The sequence below is a fragment of the Anser cygnoides genome, chromosome W, assembly GCF_040182565.1.
Source record: "Anser cygnoides isolate HZ-2024a breed goose chromosome W, Taihu_goose_T2T_genome, whole genome shotgun sequence".
Taxonomy (NCBI): Eukaryota; Metazoa; Chordata; class Aves; order Anseriformes; family Anatidae; genus Anser; species Anser cygnoides.
Genome location: NC_089911.1, coordinates 16,997,721 through 17,017,622, shown reverse-complemented (window position 1 = coordinate 17,017,622; position 19,902 = coordinate 16,997,721). Strand labels below are relative to the sequence as shown.

Sequence of the window (19,902 nt, the reverse complement as noted above, 5' to 3'; positions counted from 1 at the left end):
TTGGGCCTGGTTCAGTAAATTTGAGCATATTGAGAGAAATTTGAAGACTGTTGGCTCAGTGCAGGAAATTTGGGTTAGGTGCAGGAAATTTAGACATGGTTCAGCAAATTTGAGCATATTGAGAGAAATTTAGACGTAGAAGAAGATTGTGGGCACGGTTCAGTAAATTTGGGCAGGGTTCAGTAAATTTGAGCATACTGAGAGAAATTTAAACTCAGACCAAAACTGCGGGTTCAGTTCAGGAAGTTTGGGCATGGTTCAGTAAATTTGAGAATACTGAGAGAAATTTAAACTCAGACCAAAACTGCGGGTTTCGTTCAGGAAATTTGGGCCTGGTTCAGTAAATTTGAGCATATTGAGAGAAATTTGAACTCAGACCAAAACTGTGGGCTCAGTTAAGAAAGTTTGGGCCTGGTTCAGTAAATTTGGGCCTGGTTCAGTAAATTTGGGCATGGTTCAGTAAATTTGAGAATACTGAGAGAAATTTGAACTCAGACCAAAACTGTGGGCTCAGTTCAGAAAGTTTGGGCCTGGTTCAGTAAATTTGAGCATATTGAGAGAAATTTGAACTCAGACCAAAACTTTGGGCTCAGTTCAGAAAGTTTGGGCCTGGTTCAGTAAATTTGGGCCTGGTTCAGTAAATTTGGGCACGGTTCAGTAAATTTGAAAATACTGAGAGAAATTTGAACTCAGACCAAAACTGTGGGCTCAGTTCAGAAAGTTTGGGCATGGTTCAGTAAATTTGGGCCTGGTTCAGTAAATTTGAGCATATTGAGAGAAATTTGAAGACCGTTGGCTCAGTGCAGGAAATTTGGGTTAGGTGCAGGAAATTTAGACATGGTTCAGCAAATCTGAGCATGTTGAGAGAAATTTAGACTTAGAACAAGACTGTGGGCAAGGTTCAGTAAATTTGGGCACGGTTCAGTAAATTTGAGCATACTGAGAGAAATTTAAACTCAGACCAAAACTGCGGGTTCAGTTCAGGAAGTTTGGGCATGGTTCAGTAAATTTGAGAATACTGAGAGAAATTTAAACTCAGACCAAGACTGCGGATTTCGTTCAGGAAATTTGGGCCTGGTTCAGTAAATTTGAGCATATTGAGAGAAATTTGAACTCAGACCAAAACTGTGGGCTCAGTTAAGAAAGTTTGGGCCTGGTTCAGTAAATTTGGGCCTGGTTCAGTAAATTTGGGCACGGTTCAGTAAATTTGAGAATACTGAGAGAAATTTAAACTCAGACCAAAACTGTGGGCTCAGTTCAGAAAGTTTGGGCACGGTTCAGTAAATTTGAGCATACTGAGAGAAATTTAAACTCAGACCAAGACTGCGGGTTTCGTTCAGGAAATTTGGGCACGGTTCAGTAAATTTGAGCATATTGAGAGAAATTTGAACTCAGACCAAAACTGTGGGCTCAGTTCAGAAAGTTTGGGCCTGGTTCAGTAAATTTGAGCATATTGAGAGAAATTTGAACTCAGACCAAAACTTTGGGCTCAGTTCAGAAAGTTTGGGCACGGTTCAGTAAATTTGGGCCTGGTTCAGTAAATTTGGGCACGGTTCAGTAAATTTGAAAATACTGAGAGAAATTTGAACTCAGACCAAAACTGTGGGCTCAGTTAAGAAAGTTTGGGCACGGTTCAGTAAATTTGGGCCTGGTTCAGTAAACTTGAGCATATTGAGAGAAATTTGAAGACTGTTGGCTCAGTGCAGGAAATTTGGGTTAGGTGCAGGAAATTTAGACATGGTTCAGCAAATCTGAGCATGTTGAGAGAAATTTAGACTTAGAACAAGACTGTGGGCAAATTTCAGTAAATCTGGGCATGGTTCAGCAAATTAGAGCATACTGAAAGAAATTTAAACTCAGACCAAAACTTGGGGTTCATTTCAGGAAGTTTGGGCACGGTTCAGTAAATTTGGGCACGGTTCAGTAAATCTGAGTGTGTTGCAAAAAAATGTAAACTCAGACCAAACCTTGGGGTTCATTTCAGGAAGTTTGGCTATGGTTCAGTAAATTTGAGCATATTGAGAGAAATTTGAACTCAGACCAAAATTGCGGGTTTGGTTCCGGAAATTTGGTCTCGGTTCATCAAATGTGGGCAAACTGTGAGAAATTTGGACTCAGAGCAGGACTGTGGGCATGGTTCAGTAATTTTGGGCGCTGTTGAGGAAACTTGGGCACGGTTCAGTAAATTTTGGGTGGTATTGAGGAAACTCGGACATGGTTCAGTAAATTTTGGGTGGTATTGAGGAAACTTGGACATGGTTCAGTAAATTTTGGGTGGTATTGAGGAAACTTGGGCACGGTTCAGTAAATTTGGGTGCTGTTGAGGAAATTTGGGCACGGTGCAGTAAATTCGGGTGCTGTTGAGGAAACTTGGGCATGGTTCAGTAAATTCGGGTTCTGTTGAGGAAACTTGGGCACGGTTCAGTAAATCTGAACACATAGCGAAAAATTCAACCTCAAACCAAGACCGTGGAGGAAATTTGGGCACGGTTCATGAGGCTCGGGCACGGTGCAAGGTTCTGGGCGCGCTTGGAACTCCAGATGGGCAGATATCGCCGCGGTGGGTTTTGTGACAGCTGCGCACGGGCTCTGAGCCACCGTGAGCAGTGCTTTTCGCGCAGTAGTAGGTGGCGGTGTCTTCGGCCTTGAGGCTGTTCATCTGCAGGGTGAGCGTGCTCTGCCCGTTGTTCCTGGAGATGGTGAAGCGTCCCTTCACCGCCGACGCGTAGTTTGTGCTACTACCACCGCTGTTAATACCCGCGACGTATTCGAGCGCCTTCCCGGGTGCCTGTCGCACCCAGTTCATGCTGAAGCTGCTGAAGGTGTATCCGGAGCCCTTGCAGACCAGGGTCAGGGACCCCTCGGGCTTCACGAGGCCCCCTCCGGACTCGTCCAACGTCGCGGCCGCCCGCAGCCCTGGGGAGGAAGGACAGAGAGCGGTGGGCTCAGCCGCACGGCACGGGCCCCCGCACGGCCGTGGGGAGCCGGGGCCGCCGGCAGCCTCCGCGGGACCGGGCCCTACCTGGGACGGCGGCCAGGAGGAGGAGGAGGGCGAAGGCGTGAGGACTCATGGTGGGCAGGGGAAGGGGGCGCCGGGTGCTGTGGGGCGCTGGGGACGGGCGTATTTGAAGGCGCCCGGAGGGGGTATTTGCATGGGGAGCGGGCTCCAAGGCGGGGGGGTCGGTTTCGTGGGGAGGGGCCGGGACCGGGTTTCGCGCCACGCTCGTTAGCGGCGTGCATCGAGATGTTTAATTACCATCCTTGATTGGCACCTGACAGTTGAGCGCGTTGATTCGTTTCATTGCGCTCTCTGCCATGCGTTAATTGGGCGCGCTGAGTTGTTTAATTGCCGGCCTTGGCATGGACTCATCGTGTTCCATTGTTATTTCATTGCATTCCCTACCATGTTCTAATTAATTGGATGCATTTAATTCTTTAATTGCAATCTTTGACATGAATTTATCATGTTTCCTCGTTGAATTATTTAATTTTAATCTCCATTATGACTCTAATTGAGCACACTTAATTATTTCGTTGCAATGTTCAACATAAACTCATCGTGTTCCCTTGTTGACTTCTTTCATTGCATTCCCTACCATGTTCTAATTAATTGTGTGTGCTTAATTATTTAATTGCATTCTTTGACAGGAACTTATCATGTTTCCCCATTGAGTTATTTTATTACATTAACTACAATGGACTCATTAATTGGGACCATTGACTTATTGCATTGTAATCTTTGATGAACTCTCATTGTTTTTTCTTCGTTGACTTATTTAATTGTAATTTCAACTATACAATCACTAATTGAGTGCACAGAATTATTTAATTGCAATCTTTGACATGAACTCATCGCCTTTCCTCGTTATTTTGTTGTAATCTTCACCGTGCTCTCGTTAATTGGGTGCACCTAATTATTTCCTTGCCATGTTTGACATGAACTCATCATTTTTGTGCATGGGGTTATCCCACACCAATCCCCACCATCTTCTCATTACTTTTGTGCACTGGATTAATTAATTAATTGCAATCATTTCCGCATGCTCATTGCTTGTGTGCATTATTTCGTTGCATCCACTGCCTGATGAGTTGATTAATTACAGCCTCATCAGCGCCCTCATCCTGTGCACACGTCAAATTGCAGAGTCTCAGACCGGGTTTTTTAATTTCGGTCTCTGCACAGAGCTAATTGCAGGTGTGCAGGGAGATTTTTAATTGCAATCAGGAGCTCATCACCTACGTGGAATGAATTATTTAATTGCAACCTCTTCCACGCAATCATCACTTACAGACCTTTAATTATTTAATTGCAATCTCTGTAGCCTGCTCATCAATTATGGAGAATCAATTATTTAATTATAATTTCCCCCATGCACTAATGGATAATGAATTATTTAATTGCAATCTCCTTTATGTAATCAACACTTATTGGGAACAAATTACTTAATTACTTTTTTTTTTTTCCCCCCCACGTAATCATTACTCAAGGACTTGGAATTGTCTAATTGCAAACTCTGGGGTCTGCTCATAACTTAATTATTTAACAATTTATTTATTTATTTATTTATTTATGTTATTTATTTATTTAAGCATTCGAACATTTAACCATTTAATTATTTAATAAATATATCAATTATTTATTTATTTATTTATTGTTTGATTATTTAATTATTCGATTATTTAATTATTCATTTATTTAATTATTTGATTGCAGTTTTCACCATGTAATCATCACATATTGAGAATGAATTATTTAATTGTGATTTCTCCCATGCAATCATCACTTATGGACGTGGAATTATTTAATTGCAATTTCTCCCATCCAGTTATCACTTATGGAAACTTAATTATTTAATTGCAATCTCTGTGATATGCTCATTAATTATGGAGACTCAATTGTTTAATTCCAATCTCTCCCATGCAATTATCACTTATGGACACTGAATTAATTAATTGCAATTTCTCCCATGCAATTATCACTGATGGACATGTAATTAATTAATTGCAATCTTTCCCATGCAATTATCATTTATGGATGTGTAATCAATTAATTACAATCTCTCCCATCACCTCATCATCACTTAAGGGCACTGAGTTATTTAATTGCAATCTCTCCCATACAATTATCACTCGTGGAAGTGTAATTAATTAATTGCAATATTTATGGACGTGTAATCAATTAATTTATGGATGTGTAATCAATTAATTACAATTAATTGTGTGTAATCAATTAATTACAATCTCTCCCATCACGTCATCATCACTTATGGACATTGAATTGTTTAATTGCAATCCCTCCCATGCACTCATCACTTATGGATATTGAATTATTTAATTACAATCTCTCCCATGCAACTATCACTTATGGACGTGTAATTAATTAATTGCAATCTCTCCCATGCAGCTTCCTCCCCTAAAATCTTCCCGGCAAGCTCCACGCTCCCTGCACGGAGCTTTTGTGCCCATGGCGCCTCCCCGCCCCCGGCCCCAGGTGTGGAGGCAAAAAATGGGTCCAGAAAACAGAAAGCGGCCACGTTTCGGGGCTGCTCCAGCTGCTGAGGTTTCAGGCAGTACCAAAATAACTCGTTTTCTGCCCAGAAATAGCCCCCGCGCAGACACCTGGCTGGCCGCGCTTGGGTGGGCGCCCGAGGCAGCGCCGAAGGTCTCAGCAAAAACTTCTCAAATTGGGGGTTTCCAGCCCAGAAGTGGGATGACATTCCCACATTTTGGACTCAGCTGGCCCAAAGATGTTAAAAATATATCTGTATTCTGTAAAAAATGGGAAAAAGAGGAAAAAAATCCATGCGATAGGTGTGTAAATGGCAAGAATAACAATAAACATCCAATTTTGATGAAAATTAGTGTTAAAAAGTAGGAATTGTGTGTTACTTGAACCAAAAAATATCAATAAAAGGCAAAGAACCCCCATCATGGGGCCACAATGCCCCCCAGAATGAGTCAAATATTCGCGTTTTGTGGCAAAGAAGGCATGTAGAGCCAAACACAACCATATTTGGGGCAAAAATAGACATGGAAGGGCAAAAAATGCCCCTACTGAGGCCAATAGGCAACGTGTCCCTCTCTTTGGGGCAAAGACGAATGGAAATGGGAAAACACTTTTATTTTTGGAGTCTGGATGCTCAGAAAAATGCCTGTATTTGGGGTCCAAACGGACAAAGGGGCAAAAGTGTTCCCATCTTTGGGGCAAATTCCCTGAGCTCAAATTCCCTTCAGTGAACCTAAATTCCCTTCTCTGAGCCCAAATTCTCTCCACTGAGCCCAAATTCCCTTCACTGAACCCAAAGTCTCTTCGCTAAGCTCAAATTCCCTTCTCTGAGCCCAATTTCCCTTAACTGAACCCAAATCCCCTACTCTGAGTCCAACACCTTGCACCAAGCCCAAACCCAGGCTCTCCCCATTGACTCGATGGCCACTTTTCACCCATGAGTTTGGGCCCATATATTGAGTTTTGAGGCAAATATGGAGATGCTTTTGCTTTGGACACATTTTTTTTTACCAAAACACATGAACATTTTGGCCCTTTATGGTACTTTCTTGCAGCGACCACCACAGAATGGGTTAAATCTGCCCAGATTCGGCTCCGGCTCGGCCTTTTTATGTTCACCCAGCGATGGCCGGGCGGTGACTCTGCTCCTCCAGGTCCCCCCAGGGCTGCGGGCGGCCGAGACGTTGGACGAGTCCGGAGGGGGCCTCGTGAAGCCCGGGGGGTCCCTGACCCTGGTCTGCAAGGGCTCCGGATACACCTTCAGCAGCTACCAAATGCACTGGGTGCGACAGGCGCCCGGAAAGGGGCTCGAGTGGGTCGCTACTATTAACAACGATGGTAGTAGCACATACTACGCGTCGGCGGTGAAGGGACGCTTCACCATCTCCAGGAACGACGGGCAGAGCACGCTCACCCTGCAGATGAACAGCCTCAAGGCCGAAGACACCGCCACCTACTACTGCATGAAAGGTGCTAGTAGTGGTTGTGGTACTGGTGCTAGTGGGATTGATGGTGCTGCTGGTGCTGGAGCTGCCGGTGATATTGGTTGTGGAACTGCTCATGAATACGGTGTTGGTGATGGTCTTTGTGATGTTCATGATGGTGTTGGTGATGTGAATACTGTCAGCCATCAACACCACCAGCACTATCACCACTCCAACCACTACACCATGCTGCCTCGCATCGTCATGTCTAGCATCACCATCGCTACTAACTCCTCCGTCACCATCGCAATCACCATCAGCACCACCAGTACCACCAGCAGCACTACCAGCACATCCCATGGCATAGCTGCTGAGTCATAGCCGGAGCCCTTGCAGACCACGGTCAGGGATCCCCCACGCTGATCCCCCCACTCTCTGTCCTTACCCACAGGGCTGCGGGTGGTTGAGACATTGGCCTCGTGAAGCCTGGGGGGTTCCTGACCCTGGTCTGCAAGGGCTCCGGATACACCTTCAGCAGCTACGCCATGGAGTGGGTGCGACAGGCGCCTGGGAAGGCACTCGAGTTTGTCGCGCTTATTAACAGCGGTGGCAGTAGCACATACTATGCGCCCGCGGTGAAGGGACGCTTCACCATCTCCAGGAGCTACTGGTACAGCACGGCCACCCTGCAGATGAACAGTGTCAAGGCCAACGACACCGCCATCTACTACTGCACGAAAGGTGCTGGTAGTGGTGGTGGTGCTGAAGAGACTGCTGGTGCTGCTGGTGCTGCTGGTGCTGCTGGTGCTGCTGGTGCTGCTGGTGCTGGTGTTGCTGGTGATGTTGACGGTGATTCCGGTCGCCATGATGGTGTTGGTGATGTTAATCGTGTTGTTAATCGCGTTGTCGTGTAGTCACCGGGACTGGCCCACCACGGAGAGCAGCCTCGCGAGGCCTTTTCCGGGTCTCTCAGCACCTGCGGGTCCTGAGGGAGCCAACGGCCTCATCGACGGTTGGGACCGGTGGATGTCCAGCTCCAGTGTTCCTTGTCTTGGTCCTCTCCCAGCACGGGAACACCTCCCTCTCTCCAGGCTTACTCCGTGGCATTCCTGAAGGCCGGTCTTGGTGGAGAAGGCCGAGGTGAAGGAGGCATTCGGACCTCAGCCTTCTCCACACCCCGCCCCATCAGGTCCCGGCCTCCTTCAGCAGCGAGCCAACGTTCTCCCGGTCCTCCTTTTGTCACCGATGTCCTCACAGAAGACCTTTGCATCGTCCTTGTCATCCCTGACCGCTCCAGCGGGCCATTTGGGTTCCCAGCTTCATGCCGGGATGCTCAGACAACAGCTCGGTGTTCCTCCCACGTACTTCCACCCCCCTGTAGGCTGCCTTTTGTGTGCGACTTGGCCCAGGAGCTCCACGTTCCTCCGTGCGGACCTCCTGGCATCATTGCCTGATTCCCTCTTTGCAGCGACGCACGGCTGCCGAGCTTGGAGGAGGTGACCCTCGAGGATCTCCGTCAATGAAACCAGCACCAGGAGCAGCACCAGCACCACCGTTGTCTCTCGCGCAGTAGTAGGTGGCGGTGTCTTCGGCCTTGAGGCTGTTCATCTGCAGGGTGGCCGTGCTCTGCCCGTTGTTCCTGGAGATGGTGAAGCATCCCTGCACCGCCGGCGCGTAGCTTGTGTAACCACCATCGCTGCTAATAAGCGCGATGTCTTCGAGCCCCTTCCCAGGTGCCTGTTGCACCCAGTGCATTTGGTAGCTGCTGAAGGTGAAGCCGGAGCCCTTGCAGACCAGGGTCAGGGACCCCCCGGGCTTTACGAGGCCCCCTCCGGACTCGTCCAACGTCTCGGCCGCCCGCAGCCCTGGGGAGGAAGGACAGAGAGCGGTGGGCTCAGCCTGGGGGGTCCAGAGTTCTTGGCAGGGAACGGAAGGAAATAACTCAACAAGGAAACACGATGAGCGCTCCTGAAATGGAGCAAGGAAATAATTCAAGGAGCCCAATTAACGACCCCATTGTAGAGAATGCAATGAAAGAAGTCAAGTCAACGAAATAACTCAGGGCCATGAAGTAACTCAGTGCAATGAAATAACTCAGGGCAATGAAATGCCCCAAGGAGGAAACGCGATGAACGCTCCTCCAGGTGCCTTCAAATGCTCCCGTCCCCAGCGTCCCCACAGCACCCGGCGCCCCCTTCCCCTACCCACCATGAGTCCTCACGCCTTCGCCCTCCTCCTCCTCCTCCTGGCCGCCGTCCCAGGTAGGGCCCGGTCCCGCGGAGGCTGCCGGCGGCCCCAGCTCCCCACGGCCGTGCGGGGGCCCGTGCCGTGCGGCTGAGCCCACCGCTCTCTGTCCTTCCTCCCCAGGGCTGCGGGCAGCCGCGACGTTGGACGAGTCCGGAGGGCGCCTCGTGAAGCCCGGGGGGTCCCTGACCCTGGTCTGCAAGGGCTCCGGCTTCACCTTCAGCAGCTACTGCATGTATTGGGTGCGACAGGCACCTGGGAAGGGGCTTGAATACGTCGCAGCTATTAACAGTGGTGGTGGCACATTCTACGCGTCGGCGGTGCGGGGACGCTTCACCATCTCCAAGAACAACGGGCAGAGCACGGCCACCCTCGTGATGAACAGCCTCAAGGCCGAAGACACCGCCACCTACTACTGCACGAGAAGTTACGCTTGTACTGGTTGTACTGCTCTTGGTTGGATTGGTGGTGCTGCTGGCGCTGCTGGCCTCATCCACGGCCCATGGAAAGGTCCCGACACAACTCGTCCCGGCACCGCCGGCGTCTAGGCTGTGCTACCACTGCTCATAGCGGGTTCGTGATGTGCTACCATCGCTCTGAATACCCGCAAACCACTCAAGCCTCTTCCTGGGTGCCTTTCGCACCTAATCCATGCTGTAGCTGCTGAAGGTGAAGCCGGAGCCCTTGCAGACCAGGGTCAGGGACCCCCTGGGCTGATCCCACCTCTTTCTGTCCTTCCTCCCCAGTGCTGCGGGCGGCCGCGACGTTGGACGAGTCCGGAGGGGCCTCGTGAAGCCGGGGGGGGCCCGGACCCTGGTCTGTAAGGGCTCCGGCTTCACCTTCAGCAGCTTCAGCATGGGATGGATGCGAGAGGCGCCCGAGAAAGCGCTCGAGTTGGTGGCGAGTATTGACAGCGAGGGTGGTAGCACATGGTACTTGCCGGCCGTGGAGGGACGCTTCACCCTCTCCAGGAGCAACTGGTACAGCACGCTTACCCTGCAGATGAACAGCCTCAAGGCCGAAGACACCGCCACCTACTACTGCGCAAAAAGTGCTTACGGTGGTGGTGGTGCTGCTGAAAATATTGATGGTGCTGTTGGTACCGGTGCTGCTCTTGGTGTTGGTTGTGGTGCTGGTCATGGTGATGGTGCTGGAGTTGTTAAGACTGTCAGCCGTCAACAGCACCAGCGCTCTCACCACCCCAACCACCAGCAGCTCTCGTGTAGTGGGAGGTGGCGGTGTCTTCGGCCTTGAGGCTGGTCATCACGAGGGTGAGCGTGCTCTACCAGTTGCTCCTGGAGATGGTGAAGCGTCCCTGCACCGCCAGCGCGTAGTATGTGCCACTACCATCCTTGCTAATATCTGCGACGTATTCAAGCCCCTCCCCAGGCGCCTGTCGCACCCAAACCACGAGGTAGCTGCTGAAGGTGAAGCCGGAGATGTTTGGGACTACCCCCGGACTGCAGCGAGGTCTGCTTTACCCACACTATTGGAACATTTTGCTCCAAAAGTTAAAGGATTTTCCCATTCGTGGCCACCCTTGCCCCAAATAGAAGGACGCGTTGCCTCTTATGCTTACTCTTGACCTCAGTATGGGCATGCTTTTGCCCTCTCATGGCTATTTTTGCCCCAAATACAGAGGTGTTTGGCTCTGTATGCCCTCTTTGCCCCAAAAATAAGCACCTGGCTCATTTTCAGGGGCACTGTGGCCCCACGATGCGGGTCCCTTGCCCTTTATGGATGTTTTTCGATGCAAATAATACACATTTCCTACTTTTTGACACCAATTTGAATGAAATTGGGGTGTTGATTATTATTCTTGCCATTTACACAGCTATCACATAGAAATTTTTCCTCTTTTTTTCCATTTATTCCGGAATGCGAGAGTATTTTTAAGATTTTGGGGCCAGCTGACTCCAAAATGTGGGAATGTCACCCCACTTCAGGGCTAAAAACCCCCAATTTGAGAATTTTTTGCCAAGACCTTCAGCGCTGCCCACCCAAGCATAGCCAGCCAGATGTTTGTGCGGGGGCTATTTCTGGGCAGAAAAAAAGTTATTTTCACACTTCCTGAAACCTCAGCAGCTGGAGCAGCCCCGAAACACGGCCGCTTTCTGTTTCCTGTGTCCATTTTAGAGAGACTGCAATTAAATTACTCAGCATCCATATTAAATAATCCATCCAATTAAATAATTCTGTGTCACGAGTGATCAGGGATCACGATGAAATAACTCAAAGCACCCCATGAATTAGTGCATGGTAGAGAATTAAATGAAATGACAAAGAAACACAACGAATGCTTGTCAAAGATCAAAATAAAATAATTCCACACGTCTTATTAATTAGGGCATAGCAGAAAATGCAACAAGTCTCAAGTTTGTTGAGTTGTTTCTACTCAGCAAAGAAACACGATGAGTCCTGCTCAAGGATCGCCCTGAAATAATTCAGTGCATGCAATTAATGAGTGCGTGGCAGGGAATGCAATGACATAATGAGGAAACTCGATGAGTGCTCCGGAAATGGAACAAGAAAAAAATCTAACGAGCCCAATTAATGAGCCCATCGTAGAGAATGTAATGAAGTAACTCAGTGCAATGAAATAACTCAGGGCAATGAAATGCCCCAAGGAGGGAACGCGATGAACACCCCTCCAGGTGACTTCAAATGCGCCCGTCCCCAGTCTCCCCACAGCACCCGGCTCCCCCTTCCCCTGCCCACCATGAGTCCTCACTTCTTCGCCCTCCTCCTCCTCCTCCTGGCCGCCGTCCCAGGTAGGGCCCGGTCCCGCGGAGGCTGCCGGCGGCCCCGGCTCCCCACGGCCGTGCGGGGCCCCGTGCTGTGCGGCTGAGCCCACCGCTCTCTGTCCTTCCTCCCCAGGGCTGCGGGCGGCCGCGACGTTGGATGAGTCCGGAGGGGGCCTCGTGAAGCCCGGGGGGTCCCTTGCCCTGTTCTGCAAGGGCTCCGGATACACCTTCAGCAGCTTCAGCATGGGATGGATCCGACAAGCACCCGGGAAGGGGCTCGAGTGGGTCGCTACTATTAACAGCGCTGGTAGTAGCACATGGTACGCATCGGCGGTGAAGGGACGCTTCACCATCTCCAGGAACAACGGGCAGAGCACGCTCACCCTGCAGATGAACAGCCTCAAGGCCGAAGACACCGCCACCTACTACTGCACGAGGGGTGGTGCTGGTGGTTATACTACAGCTGATGGTAGTGGCATTGGTGGTGCTGCTGTTGCTGGTTACGTTCGTGGTGGTGGTGACGTTGACGGCGTTGCTATTGATGGCGGTGGTGGTGATGTTGATGGTGCTGGTCACATCGGTCATCCTGATCACCCAAATCCCTGGCATTTCACCCCAAATCATTTGTTGAACCCAACTCATTCCATTGACCCCAAGGTTCTGAACTAAGCCCAAATTTCCTGCTCCGTGCCCCAACCTTGCACCCAGGGGTCCCTGACCCTGGTCTGCAAGGGCTCCGGCTTCACCTTCAGCAGCTTCGGCATGGGATGGGCGCGACAGGCGCCTGGGAAGGGGCTCGAGGCGGTCGCAGGTATTAGGAGCGATGGTAGCACAGGCTACGCGTCGGCAGTGAAGGGACGCTTCACCATCTCCAGGAACAACGGGCAGAGCACGGCCACCCTCGTGATGAACAGCCTCAAGGCCGAAGACACCGCCACCTACTACTGCACGAAAAGTGCTGATAGTGGTGCTGGTGCAATCATTGCTGGTGGTGCTGGTGCTGGTGGTGATGTTGGTTGTGGTGCTGGTCATGATGACGGTGTTGGTGATGGGTTTTGTGTTTTTCGTCATGGCCTTGGTGATGTTGATATAGTCAGGCATCAACACCACCAGCACCAGCAGTGCTCCAACCACTACCAACATCCTCCCTCACGCAGTAGTAGGTGGTGGTGTCGCTGCCCTTGAGGCTGTTCATCTCCAGCGTGACAATGTGCTACTATCACCCACTCCAAATACTCGCAACCCACTCGAGCCCCGTCCCGAGCGCCTCTCTCACACACTGCATGTCGTAGTCGCTGAAGGTAGCAGCAGCTACACCATGTACTGGGTGTGACAGGCACCCGGGAAGGGGCTCGAGGTCGTCGCGGGTATTAACACCGGTGGTGGAACATGGTACTTGCCGGCGGTGCAGGGACGCTTCACCCTCTCCAGGAACAACGGGCAGAGCACGGCCACCCTGCAGATGAACAGCCTCAAGGCCGAAGACACCGCCACCTACTACTGCGTGAAAGAAGATGGTGGTAGTGGTTACGCTTATGGTGCTAGGATTGGTGGTGCTGCTGGTGCTGGTGACATTATTCATGGCCCAGGGAAAGGCCCCGACACAACTCACCGCGGCCATGAGCACCAGCAGCACCATCAATATCTTCAGCAGTGCCACCACCAGTGTAAGCACGTTTCGCGCAGTAGTAGGTGGCGGTGTCTTCGGCCTTGAGGCTGTTCATCTGCAGGGTGATCGTGCTCTGCCCGTTGTTCCTGGAGATGGTGAAGCGTCCCTGCACTGCCGGCGCGTATTCTGTGTAACTACCACTGCTGTAAATACCCGCGACGAACTCAAGCCCCTTCCCGGGCGCCTGTCGCACACAAAACATGCCAAAGCTGCAGTAGGTGAAGCCGGAGGCCTTGCAGACCAGGGTCAGGGACCCCCCGGGCTTCACGAGGCCCCTTCTGGACTCGTCCAACGTCTCGGCCACCTGCAGCCCTGGGGAGCAAGGCCTCTGGATACACCTTCAGCAGCTACCAAATGGACTGGGTGCGACAGGCGCCCGGGAAGGGGCTCGAGTACGTTGCGGGTATTGAGAACGATGGTAGTTGGACAGGCTACGCGCCGGCGGTGAAGGGACGCTTCACCATCTCCACGAACAACGGGCAGAGCACGGCCACCCTCGTGATGACCAGACTCAAGGCCGAAGACACCGCCACCTACTACTGCGCGAAAAAAGCTCGTAGTGGTGGTAGTTGGGGTTATGCTTATGCAACTGACGGTGCTTCTGGTGCTGCTCTCATTCTTCATGGCCAAGGGAAAGGCCCCGACACAACTCACCCCGGCCACCAGCAGGTTCTCCACCCATATCTCTTCTCATTCAGTGCTGGGCTCTGGGGTCGTCGCTCCTGAGGCTTTCCACCCAGGAAGCCCTCAGGCTGACGGATGTCGCCCTGGGCGTCTGCAGGGCTGGGGCATCGAGGGCCCAGGATCCTCCTGGACAAGCATCAGCTGATGTTGGATGAGTCCGGAGGGGGCCTCGTGAAGCCCGGGGGGTCCTTGACCCTGGTCTGCAAGGCCTCCGGCTTCACCTTCAGCAGCGTCGGCATGAACTGGGTGCGACAGGCGCCCAGAAAGGGGCTCGAGTGGGTCGCGAGTATTAGCACCAGTGGTAGTACCACAAGATACGCGCCGGCGGTGAAGGGACGCTTCACCATCTCCAGAAACGACGGGCAGAGCACGCTCACCCTGCAGATGAACAGCCTCAAGGCTGAAGACACCGCCACCTACTACTGCACGAAAGGTGCTAGTAGTGGTTGTGGTACTGCTGCTAGTGGGCTTGATGGTGCTGCTGGTGCTGGAGCTGCCGGTGATATTGGTTGTGGAACTGCTCATGAATACGGTGTTGGTGATGGTCTTTGTGATGTTCATGATGGTGTTGGTGATGTGAATACTGTCAGCCATCAACACCACCAGCCCTATCACCACTCCAACCACTACCACCATGCTCTCTTGCATCATCATGTCTAGAATCACCATCGCTACTAACTCCTCCGTCACCATCACAATCACCATCAGCACCACCAGCACCACCAGCAGCACTACCAGCACATCCCATGGCATAGCTGCTGAAGTCATAGCCGGAGCCCTTGCAGACCAGATTCAAGGATCCCCCAGGCTGGTCCCCCCACTGTCTGTCCTTACCCACAGGGCTGCGCGCGGCCGAGACGTTGGCCTCGTGAAGCCCGGGGGGTCCCTGACCCTGGTCTGCAAGGGCTCCGGATACACCTTCAGCAGCTACTACATGGCATGGATGCGACAGGCACCTGGGAAGGGGCTCGAGTGGTTCGCGGGTATTAGCAGCACTGGTAGTAGCACATACTACGCGCCGGCGGTGAAGGGACGCTTCACCATCTCCAGGAACAACGGGCAGAGCACGGCCACCCTGCAGATGAACAGCCTCAAGGCCGAAGACACCGCCACCTACTACTGCGCGAAAAGTACTGGTGGTTATGCTGGTGGTGCTGGTTATTGTATCGATGCTGCGTGTGGCGGTGCTGATGGCCTCGTGCAGAGAACAGTGGAGGACTTTGGACATGGATTCTGGGGTCTCCACCCCCATCACCACTTCATTTTGTTTTGTTTTCTGACCACCCTTCATCCATTGGCCAACCTCCATCACCCTCTGCCCCCCCCGCCCATCCATCAGGAGGGTCTCCAGCAGGATCCTAGGCCCTCGATGGCCCAGCCATGCCAAAGCCCGGGGCGACATCCGTCAGCCTGAGGGCTTCAGGGGTGGAAAGCCTCAGGAGCGACGAGCCCAGAGCCCAGCGCCGAGTGAGAAGAGGTGCGGGTGGAGAACCTGCTGGTGGCCGGGGTGAGTTGTGTCGGGGCCTTTCCCTGAGTTATGGACAATGCCAGCAGCACCAGCAGCACCATCAGTCGCATAAGCATAACCCCAACTACCACCACTACCAGCACTTTTCGCGCAGTAGTAGGTGGCGGTGTCTTCGGCCTTGAGGCTGTTCATCTGCAGGGTGAGCGTGCTCTGCCCGTTGTTCCTGGAGATGGTGAAGCGTCCCTTCACCGCTGGTGCGTAGTATGTGCTACTACCACCGCTGTTAATACTAGCGACGTATTCCAGCCCCTTCCCGGGCGCCTGTCGCATCCATCCCATGGTGAAGCTGCTGAAGGTGAAGCCGGAGCCCTTGCAGAACAGGGCCAAGGACCCCCCGGGCTTCACGAGGCCCCCTCCGGACTCATCCAACGTCGCGGCCGCCCACAGCCCTGGGGAGGAAGGACAGAGAGCGGTGGGCTCAGCCTGGGGGGGTCCCTGACCCTGGTCTGCAAGGGCTCCGGCTTCAGCTTCAGCAGCTACCACATGGCATGGGTGCGACAGGCACCCGGGAACGGACTCGAAAACTTCACAAAAATTAGCAAGGATGGTAGTGACACAGACTATGCGCCGGCGGTGCAGGGATGCTTCACCATCTCCAGGAACGACGGGCAGAGCACGGCCACCCTGCAGATGAACAGCCTCAAGGCCGAAGACACCGCCACCTACTACTGCACGAAAGAAGCTGGTAGTGGTTGGTGTGGTGGTAGTGCTGGTGGTGTTGATGGCTGACAGTATTCACATCACCAACACAGTCATCATGACCAGCACCAGAACCAAGATCACCAGCACAACCAGCACCAGCAGCACCAGGAAGAGCAGCACGAGCAATACCATCACCACCACCACTCTAACCACCAGCTTGTTTCGCGCAGTAGTAGGTGGCGGTGTCTTCGGCCTTGAGGCTGTTCATCTGCAGGGTGGCCGTGCTCTGCCCGTCGTTCCTGGAGAGGGTGAAGCGTCCCTGCACCGCCGGCGTGTAGAATGTGCTACTACCACTGTCGCTAATACTCGCGACGTACTCGAGCCCCTTCCCTGGTGCCTGTCGCACCCACATCATTGTGTAGCTGCTGAAGGGGAAGCCGGAGATGTTTGGGACTATCCACGGACTGCAGTGAGCTCTGAGGAGATGAGATGTGGTGCCGGATGGCCACACGGCAGCAGGAGTTGGCTGGGAAGGGAGATGTGGAGGTGCTGGGTGGCACGAAGCACGGTGCTCGGGTTCTCTGAGTGCAGAGGGGGCCTCGTGAAGCCCGGGGGGTCCCTGACCCTGGTCTGCAAGGCCTCCGGCTTCACCTTCAGCGACTACAACATGTTTTGGGTGCGACAGGCGCCTGGGAAGGGGCACGAGTACGTCGCGAGTATTGAGAGCGACGGTAGTTGGACAGGCCACGCGCCGGCGGTGAAGGGACGCTTCACCCTCTCCAGGAGCAACTGGTACAGCACGCTCACCCTGCAGATGAACAGCCTCAAGGTCGAAGACACCGCCACCTACTACTGCGCAAAAAGTGCTTACACTGGTGTTGGTACTGCTGAAGATATTGATGGTGCTGCTGCTGCTGGTGGCTAGGGTGAGTTGTGCTGGGGCCTTTCCCTGGGCCATGAACAATGCCAGCAGCAGCAGCAGCACCACCAATCCTAGCACCATAAGCGTAACCACTACCACCATCTGCTTTCGCGCAGTAGTAGGTGGCGGTGTCTTCGGCCTTGAGGCTGTTCATCTGCAGGGTGAGCGTGCTGTGCCCGTTGTCCCTGGAGATGGTGAAGCGTCCCTGCACTGCTGGCGAGTAATATGTGCTATAACTACCGTCGGTGATGCTCGCGACAAACTCGAGCCCCTTCCCAGACGCCTGTCGCACCCACTGCATGTTGTAGGTGCTGAAGTCAAAGCCGGAGCCTTTGCAGAACAGGGCAAGGGACCCCCCGGGCTTCGCGAGGCCCCCTCCGGACTCGTCCAACGTCGCGGCCGCCCGCAGCCCTGGGGAGGAAGGACAGAGAGCGGTGGGCTCAGCCGCACGGCACGGGCCCCCGCACGGCCGTGGGGAGCCGGGGCCGCCGGCAGCCTCCGCGGGACCGGGCCCTACCTGGGACGGCGGCCAGGAGGAGGAGGAGGAGGGCGAAGGCGTGAGGACTCATGGTGGGTAGGGGAAGGGGGCGCCGGGTGCTGTGGGGATGCTGCGGACGGGAGCATTTGAAGGCGCCCGGAGGGGTGTTCATCGCGTTTCCTCCTTGAGTTATTTCATTGCCCTGAGTTATTTCATTGCACTGAGTTACTTCATTACATTCTCTACGATGGGCTCATTAATTGGGCTCGTTAAATTTTTTCCTTGCTCCATTTCAGGAGCACTCATCGTGTTTCCTCGTTATGTCATTGCATTCCCTGCCACGCACTCATTAATTGCATGCACTGAATTATTTCAGGGCGATCCTTGAGCAGGACTCATCGTGTTTCTTTGCTGAGTAGAAACAACTCAACAAACTTGAGATTTGTTGCATTTTCTACCATGCCCTAATTAATAAGACATGGAATTATTTCATTTTGATCTTTGACAAACATTCATTGTGTTTCTTCATCATTTCATTTAATTCTCTACCATGCACTAATTCATGGGGTGCTTTGAGTTATTTCATCGTGATCCCTGATCACTCGTGACACGGAATTACTTAATGGGATGGATTACTTAATATGCATGCTGAGTAATTTAACTGCAGTCTCTCTAAAATGGACACAGGAAACAGAAAGCGGCCGTGTTTCGGGGCTGCTCCAGCTGCTGAGGTTTCAGGCGGTACCAAAATAACTCGTTTTCTGCCCAGAAATAGCCCCCGCACAAACATCTGCCTGGCTATGCTTGGGTGGGCAGCGCTGAAGGTCTTGGCAAAAATTTCTCAAATTGGGGGTTTTTAGTCCAGAAGTGGGATGACATTCCCACATTCTGCACTCAGCTGGCCCCAAAGTGTTAAAAATACTCTCGTATTCTGTAATAAATGGAAAAAGGAGGAAAAATTTCTATATGATAGATGTGTAAATGGCAAGAATAATAATCAACACCCCAATTTCATTCAAATTGGTGTCAAAAAGTAGGAAATGTGTATTATTTGCATCGAAAAACATCCATAAAGGGCAAGGGACCCCCATCGTGGGGCCACAGTGCCCCTGAAAATGAGCCAGGTGCTCATTTTTGGGGCAAAGAGGGCATATAGAGCCAAACACCTCTGTATTTGGGGCAAAAATAGCCATGAGAGGGCAAAAGCATGCCCATACTGAGGTCGAGAGTAAGCATAAGAGGCAACGCATCCTTCTATTTGGGGCAAGGGTGGCCACGAATGGGAAAATCCTTTAATTTTTGGAGCAAAATGTTCCAATAGTGTGGGTAAAGCAGACCTCGCTGCAGTCCGTGGGTAGTCCCAAACATCTCCAGCATCACCTTCAGCAGCTACCTCGTGGTTTGGGTGCGACAGGCGCCTTGGGAGGGGCTTGAATACGTCGCAGATATTAGCAAGGATGGTAGTGGCACATCCTACGCGCCGGCGGTGCAGGGACGCTTCACCCTCTCCAGGAACAACAGGCAGAGCACGGCCACCCTGCAGATGAACAGCCTCAAGGCCGAAGACACCGCCACCTACTACTGCGCGAAAGCTGCTGGTAGTGGTGGTAGTTGGGGTTATGCTTATGCGACTGATGGTGCTGCTGGTGCTGCTGGCATTGTTCATGGCCCAGGGAAAGGCCCCGACACAACTCACCCCGGCCACCAGCAGGTTCTCCACTCGCACCTCTTCTCACTCGGCGCTGGGCTCTGGGGTCGTCTCTCCTGAGGCTTTTTACCCACGAAGCCCTCAGGCTGATGGATGTCGCCCCGGGCTTGGGCAGGTCTGGGCCATCGAGGGCCCAGGACCCTGATGGAGACCCTCCTGATGGATGGGCTGGGGGGGGGTCAGAGGGTGATGGAGGTTGGCCAATGGATGAAGGGTGGACAGAAAACAAAACAAAATGCAATGGTGATGGTGGTGGAGACCCCAGAATCCATGTCCAAGGTCTGTCCCTGTGCTCTGCACAAGGCCATCAGCACCACCAGAAGCAGCATCGATACAATAACCAGCACCACCAG

The 19,902-nt window shown here is 52.3% G+C and overlaps 1 protein-coding gene and 4 gene segments (V, D, J or C); 3 read left to right on the top strand and 2 right to left on the bottom strand.

Moving 5' to 3' along the window:
• Window positions 1-2,473: 2,473 nt before the first annotated feature.
• LOC136788795 (immunoglobulin heavy variable 3-23-like) lies at window positions 2,474-3,122 on the bottom strand. The segment is given in 2 exon segments: window positions 2,474-2,916; window positions 3,023-3,122. Coding segments are annotated over 2 exon segments (474 nt in total).
• Window positions 3,123-6,476: 3,354 nt separating this feature from the next.
• On the top strand, window positions 6,477-7,764 carry LOC106049912 (uncharacterized). Its single transcript, XM_066987476.1, has one exon. It carries the CDS (start codon window positions 6,481-6,483, stop codon window positions 7,309-7,311), a length of 831 nt encoding a protein of 276 aa, XP_066843577.1. The 5' UTR covers window positions 6,477-6,480; the 3' UTR covers window positions 7,312-7,764.
• A 174-nt stretch (window positions 7,765-7,938) lies between these two features.
• Window positions 7,939-17,965, bottom strand: LOC136788793 (immunoglobulin heavy variable 3-74-like). The segment is given in 2 exon segments: window positions 7,939-8,795; window positions 17,881-17,965. Coding segments are annotated over 2 exon segments (474 nt in total).
• Window positions 8,827-9,905, top strand: LOC136788792 (immunoglobulin heavy variable 3-23-like). The segment is given in 2 exon segments: window positions 8,827-9,191; window positions 9,298-9,905. Coding segments are annotated over 2 exon segments (579 nt in total).
• Window positions 11,798-12,755, top strand: LOC136788791 (immunoglobulin heavy variable 3-64D-like). The segment is given in 2 exon segments: window positions 11,798-11,945; window positions 12,052-12,755. Coding segments are annotated over 2 exon segments (669 nt in total).
• Window positions 17,966-19,902: the final 1,937 nt, after the last annotated feature.

Excerpts from the sequence above, each read along its gene's own strand:
- LOC106049912 (XM_066987476.1), top strand. The coding sequence starts at position 6,481 with ATGGAGATGCTTTTGCTTTGGACACATTTTTTTTTACCAAAACACATG.